This window comes from Molothrus aeneus, chromosome 4 (assembly GCF_037042795.1).
Source record: "Molothrus aeneus isolate 106 chromosome 4, BPBGC_Maene_1.0, whole genome shotgun sequence".
Taxonomy (NCBI): Eukaryota; Metazoa; Chordata; class Aves; order Passeriformes; family Icteridae; genus Molothrus; species Molothrus aeneus.
In genome coordinates, this window is record NC_089649.1 from 32,637,799 (window position 1) to 32,644,951 (window position 7,153).

General features: G+C 37.4%; 1 protein-coding gene across 7 annotated transcripts in view; it reads left to right on the forward strand.

The window, feature by feature from the left end:
* The window catches only part of RAPGEF2 (Rap guanine nucleotide exchange factor 2), a 184,422-nt gene extending 179,373 nt beyond the window's left edge, over positions 1-5,049 (forward strand). For all 7 annotated transcript variants that reach the window (XM_066548221.1, XM_066548222.1, XM_066548224.1 and 4 more), the window contains 2 exons: positions 1,597-1,902; positions 3,064-5,049. In XM_066548221.1, the coding sequence (XP_066404318.1) occupies positions 1,597-1,902; positions 3,064-3,089 (332 nt within the window). In that variant the 3' untranslated portion in view covers positions 3,090-5,049. The remainder of the gene's footprint in view (positions 1-1,596; positions 1,903-3,063) is intronic.
* The last annotated feature ends 2,104 nt before the right edge of the window (positions 5,050-7,153 follow it).

A 7,153-nucleotide genomic window follows, 5' to 3' on the forward strand; every position in this document is an offset into this window, starting at 1 on the left:
TAGTTTCCTCCAGAATGTGCAACAGGTGTGCTTCCAAACTTGCCTCTCAAGGCAATGCTTGCCAATACATTTTTATAGACTTGAAAGAACATTAAAGACACCTGAAAATTCAAACCAACACAATTCCATGCCCTTCACTACTATTAACTAACTGTCCTGCAAATGTAGCTCTGTGTATCACTATCCCAGAGAACCCTCTGGTGTACATAGTTCTTTTGTACTTAATTGATGTCTTGCAGTATTTCAATAGAATTTTTCTACAATAGAGTTTTTCTATAGAACTTCTTATTTTCAGAAATCTTTGAATAAAGTTTCTCAGAAATTTCTTCATGCTGCTTTGCTCAGTTAAACAGTTTGTCCAAGAAAAATACTTAGACTCTATTGGAAAATGTTTGGTTTTGTTGTAATACCAAGGATTTATTTTAAGTCTATAAAAACTTGCATCCAAGAAGCACCAGTCCATTTTAATCTTGTATTGACCTTTCAGTCAATTCATCCTGCCTGATGCAGGGTGGTGTTGTCATCAGCACTTATGCAAGAATATACAGTGTTTGACAAGCTGTGCCAAGTAAATTGTCTGTGTCAATGGTTTTTCCTGCTGTATGTGTAAGGTTTGTCATTAAAGTGGTCATATATTAAAAGGCTGGGCCCACAATAAGTGTTCAGTATCAAAGTCCCAGCTGACTTCTCTAAGTACTTTGAAACATAGACTCTTGTCTATCTGTTGTGTGTCCCGGCAGACGCTTAGGATTCTTAACTGATATTTTTTCCTTTACAATTCTCTCTGAGAGGGCTTCTCAGTATGCCCTGAGTTAAGCCTTGTTCAGGTAAACAGTTACATCTCAGTGATATCCACAGGCTATGTGGTGGTCTTTCCATCTCCTAGGTAGAGTAATATTCAGTCATTGTTCTTATGGGAATACTTTCAACTTTGATTTTGCAGAGAATACAACCGTAGGGGCTGCAGACAGCAGTGCATGAAAATAGTATAATGATGAAGCCCACTTCTCTTCCTGACCTCTTAGAGTTGTAGCTTATGCCTCATTAAGTAGTAAGATTTGTAGGAAGAAAATAATGTATCAGATGTATTTCTTGTTTCCCCTCTAAGATGCTAAAAACAGAAGAGATGAGCTCTTGGATGCAAGTTTTTATAGACTAAAAATTTCATCCACCTCCAGAATTAAGTTAATCATGCATGTGGAGAGATGCCAAAATTCTTGATGTTTACTATTTCTGTGGACTCCTGAGTCTTTATTGCTTTGATCACTGTACATTTTATTGTATACAATTGATGGAGCCGCTTCAGTTGTGAGGTTTGAACAAATTCCCCATGAAATTTGATGATTTTTGTTAGACTAATGCTTCACTGCTGGAAGAATAGGTATATCCTGTGTATGCTATATATTCTGTACTTTCTTGACTGATTTATTTTTCACAAGCTCCTTGTCTAGCATATGATAGTTAACCTTTGTTACTCAGAGTTTCTCTTCCTGTGCTGTTGAGTTGGTTGATATTTATTTAGCATTTAACTGTCTATTTTCCTTTGAGCATGTTCCTCATCCTGTCTCTAACAATCACCTGTTGTTTTTCCTGCAGCAAGAAAAGAGGGTCGATACCGGGAACCACCTCCAACTCCTCCTGGTTATGTAGGAATACCCATTGCTGAGTTTGCAGAAGGTGGCTCCCATCCAACCAGGAAGCCTCCAGACTACAACGTGGCACTTCAGAGGAGTAGAATGGTGGCACGGACATGTGAGACTCATGGGACAGCAACTCCACAGCAGCAGTCGCACGGCCACTCAACTGGCAGGCCCGTGAACAAACCTCAGTGGCATAAACCAAATGAGTCAGACCCACGTCTTGCTCACTATCCATCTCAAGGGTTTTCCACAGAGGAAGATGGTAAATTTCTACTTGTTAGATTTTGAGTGTGCTGCATGCAAAACGGGTCAGTGTTTTCAGACACGGAGACAAAGCAAATTACACAAATCTTGCCATAATTTGAACTCTATTTAATTTCAAAACTTGCTATTTGTTAACTTTTTTGGAAGGGAAGGAATTCAGTTCATCCTAAAATGTAATTTAAAATTTGGAACGTAGGTTCCTAATTGAATCTTGAACAACCAAACAGTTGGCTTAGGCAGCTTCTCGGGAGATGCCTATGTTCACCTTGTACAGCCCTGCCTGCCAAGATTTTCCACATTAACCACGTATTTAATGATCAAAAAAGTATCCTGGTCTACAGAATACTTGCCCATCCACCCGGCAGAGCACTGTTGCTCAGGTTTATTTGGATAGTTGCTCACATTCTACCTGAAGCTCTTTACACTGTGAACACTGAATCTCCCACTCTGTTTCACATGATGAGCCCACTGCTGTCTCGCTACCTTGCTGGTCCTACAAATGTGTCTACATCTTTATCCTTTAGCTCAACTGTGATGTTTTTCCATGGGGAACAAGTGTAGCGGGATTGCAGCTTTAGGTCCTCAAAGTTTAGGCAGGGTGGTGCCAATATCGCTCACTTGAATGCTTTATTTTGCTTAATGATAGACTTACATTCCCCTTCTCCCTCTAACTGCTTAGTTACTAAGGTTTTAGGTGCAGGATGAACTTCGCAGTTGAACATGATGGGAAAAAAATGAAGTCTACCTTAACTGAATTGCCACAAACTTTGAGAGTTACCATGACTGAGAATTTCAATTGTTTCTACTAATGATGACTAAATTGAAGATATAATTAGGGGAAAATGTCAGATGCCTTTCTGAAGCTGTTAGATATCTAGGAGTATCTGTTGTGCTCCTTGGGATGAATAACTGCATCTAGCTTAGTTTAAGCATGCCCTTTTTTCCTTCAAGATCAAAATTCCAAAGGAATATGTCTCATGAGACCTGAAATGTACTGAAATTTAGATTGTTTTAAAGTATATATATCTACACAATGAAATTGAGAGCACATGGGCACCATACACACAGTTGTTGTTGCATGCACAGCTTGTTTCATTCGGTAGCAGTCTTATTCTTTATAAACTAAACTCTGTTTTCCCTTATCCTATTATGTTTGCAGAAGATGAACAAGTCTCTGCTGTCTAAGACTTGGGCTTTTCTGGATCCAGAGTGAGCCACCTTAAAGGAGAGCACAAGAAGACGTCCCTAGAATAGGAGCCTTGGAACTATGATTAAAGGATGGTGGACCTATTTGCCTCCTTCCCTGCCTTAAAGCAGCATGGGGCTTCTTCCTCTGCCCCTCCCCCTTCTGTCCCCTCTCCCCTTGCATGTGAAATACTGTGAAGAAATCGCCCTGGCACTTTTCAAACTGTGTTGCTTGAAATGCACAGTGCAGCAATCTCCAAGCTACCACTGTCGCTGTCTGCCACATCACACAGTATCATTCCAAATTCCAAGATCATCACATCAGGATGATTAACTCTGGCTGCACTTCCCAATGCCTGGAAGGGTTTTTTTAAATCTTCCTTTTAGATTTTAATCACAATCCTAGCACTTAGTCTCATTGGGATAATGAGATAAGTTAGTTGTCAAATTACGTTTGGCCTTTAACCTACAAAGAGAAAATTGCTTTGAGATCCTTCAAGGAGGCAGTGCTTATTTGCTTGTTTACAATGCCTTTGTTACAATTTTGTATGTTTGTGTTTGGGAGATCAAATAGTGCATCTGAATAGTAATTACAGTATTATTTCACACCTGTAAGTAGGGTTGCCAGCCTGAGCTCCTGGAAGAATATTGCTATCACATGGCTGAGCAGGGCAGAAGGGAAGGCAGAGGTTGTAGGATGCAGCCTTTCCTTGACTACCTGGCTTTGCTCTTAATGTGCCCCACCCTGGAATCTTCACAAGTTTGTAAATGTTAGTGTTAACAGCATCCTCATTTGGGTCTGGTGTAAATGCAGAAACACAACTGGTCAGTGATCAAGAGGACACAGTGTGTCTCATACCTGTGCTTTGTGGAATACAGGATGGCATGCTAAAAAAAAAGTGTCCCACTGTAATAAGACAGATGGCAACCCCACTGTTAAATTATATACTTTTTATTTTTAAACTATATAGTAGTTATATTAAAATAAAAGTTAACTGGATAACACTGCAGTGAAGGCAAGTTGGGATGGCACAGCTCGTGTCAGCTGTTAACACTGATCTAATAACCTCCATCTATTGACTTCGACATTAGGGGATAATCGAGCCTTTAAGTAAAAAAAATAAAGATAACACAGTTAGATTTGCCAGCCTTTGCAATGCAGAAATAGTCACAACTGTTAATGGTTTCATGGAACACTGCATGTGTAGAGAAGGCCAATGTGTAGCAACCACCTGCTCACAGCTGCTATTAACCCTATAATGACTGAAATGACCCTCCCCTCTATTTTTGAGTTGTTTTTGCACAGACTCCGGAGAAGTGAAGGCTGCCAATCCGAGTAGTACTCAAATGTGAGGAACTGCTGGTCTTGGATTTTTTTTTTTCCATTGAACTCAGCTGATCATATTGATCAGTAGATAAACGTAAATAGCTTCAACTTTTAAAGATCAAATTGCAGTGTTTTTTCACTGTATCAAACAAATGTCAGTGCTTTATTTAATTCTCTCTCCAGTAATCATAGCTTTTGTCTATTTGCTTATATATAACATTGTCAATTATGCATTTGTAATTTTACATGTAATATGCATTATTTGCCAGTTTTATTCTCAAGGCTATGGACCTCATGTGCGTATAGAAATACAAAATCCTAGCTCTATCACAAGTTGCACAAATGTTATATAAGCATTAAGTAATTGTAGACCATAGGACTGCTAATCTCAGTTCGCTCTGTGATGTCAAGTGCAGAATGTACAATTAACTGGTGATTTCCTCATACTTTTGATACTACTTGTACCTGTATGTCTTTTAGAAAGACATTGGTGGAGTCTGTATCCTTTTGTATTTTTAATACAATAATTGTACATATTGGTTATATTTTTGTTGAAAATGGTAGAAATGTACTATGTTTATGCTTCTACATCCAGTTTGTATGAAGCTGGAAAATAAATAAATATAACATTAATGAAGTCCATATTGATTCTTATGCATTTTACATGTTCCACATACTTGAACAAATTTATGAAAAAATTTTACTTCTCTGTGTATTAATATTAAAGGGACATTGCCAAGTGATGTGGGCAAACCACTGGTGTGGAGTTTTTCTTGATATACAGTTGTGCTGCTGATAATCTTTGAAAACTTTGGTGCGTGTACTGCTGAATGAGAATGACTGATACTGTGAGCATCACCAGCAGAAACATTTGAGATGCCAAAAAAGGTATGGACTTAGGTGTATGTGGAATGTAAACAATTTTATAGTTAAGGTTGTGTTGATTTTATATTCTACATAGTGTAAAAATAAGGGATATCTGTTTTAACATTTGGGTAGGGAGAAGTATGGAAGGTGATCCATTTGAGTTTTTACCGAACAAGGTATGTCAAATAATAAATATCACCCAATAGCCTCCCCAGTATTAAAAGCTGATGTTAATTCAATATTAAATCTGTAGATTTCATTTTTTTTTCCCAGAGGCTAGACTCTTTATTTCCAATGGTATGCAGAAGAGTGGTTTAAAATGGTCATGCTATAGCCATAAACAGCCGTATCCCATCGAGCTTTGAAATGCCTGGCAGGTGGCGTTTCCAAGTCTAAAATTAGTTCAATGCAAAGAGAAGCAACAAAATGCTGTCTAGATATAAGTCTTCCTAACATAGCTCTAGAAATGATCCACACTTAGAATTATAAGAACGCTAAAAATCACTGAAAATATAGGACTTGTAAACATTGTGTTTTTATTACTGTAATCTCTAGCACTGTAAGGAAAGAAATTATGGATATTTAGATTTGTGTGGTGTAGTGGAACTACTCTTTGTGAATCTGTGGCTAATACTTGTTTGGGTACATTTCAACAAGCTAAAGATTAAAATTTGTTTTTACATTAGTGGAATGAAAACACATTTTTACATCTTTTACTTACAAGATTGTCCTCCAGTAGTACTAAAGGCACAGTGATAGGGAAATAACTCCTCTTACCAACTTTTTTGAGGTGTTTGCACACTTGTCAATTTTTTCTCTGTGCTTGATATATTATTGAATTAGGCAGTGCTCCCTATTCTCCTGTTTATGCCTCCTTACTGTAATTAGTATTTTTAGATCACATTATATAGAGACATCCTCAACATAGCATCCAATATAGATAGCTTAACTTGTTATGGACTGAGTGATAAAAAACACATCACACAGGAACTGATTCAATAGAAATAAAGGCCTTGGTGTGATATCTGAAAGAGGTTTCATATTTGTAGTATGTAATATGAATTTTGTACTTAACTGAGTGGATGCAGCAAAATGCAGGCAAGTAAATACCAATTGCTGGGGTTTAGTGTTGCATTCACCAAAATGGCACTGAAATGAAAGGATTTTTTTGTGTGTGTTTGAAGAAATGACATTCGATCATCTGTGTTCTTTTATGGCTTTTTTTTTACTGAAACTTACTGAGGCAGAGGCTACTCCTTTATGCAGTATATTGCACATTGGAGTCAGCACGAATCTGTAAAAGCTGAAGTATTGAGGGTACTGCTTCAATGGATTCATCTTGGTCATTTCGAGAAGCATGCGTGTTTTACATCTGTAAATCTGAGACTCAGATATTTGGTCAAACTAAGATGAGGAAGAGGTTTTGTTTTAAAAAAGAAACAACACCAAAAACCCTCTATTTTCTTCAAGACTGGTAGGAAATGCAATAAATTTCCAGGCTGTCTCATATGGATTGTTGCATAGTTGAAACAAAATCAACTCTAGAGAATTCAAGTAATGATTTAATTGCAAGTATTAATATTTATGTATTCCTTGGTATGGAATGAAACATTAAAAATACTTCTGTGAATAAAGTAGTAGCAGCAACAGCCTCTCTAACATAAATTAACTAACACAGATCCATTGAAGAAAATATGAACATTGTTAAAATTACTCTGAAAATTGACCCCCTCAGGAGACAGCAGCCATGTGAGATGATTAATATAATTTTGCTCCCCTATCTCTAGATTGTTCTTTAAATAAACTTTACAGTCTTGTCTCTAAAAATTGCATGCTTTGAGAGAAGGCTGAGAGTGAAAGTAGGTTTATT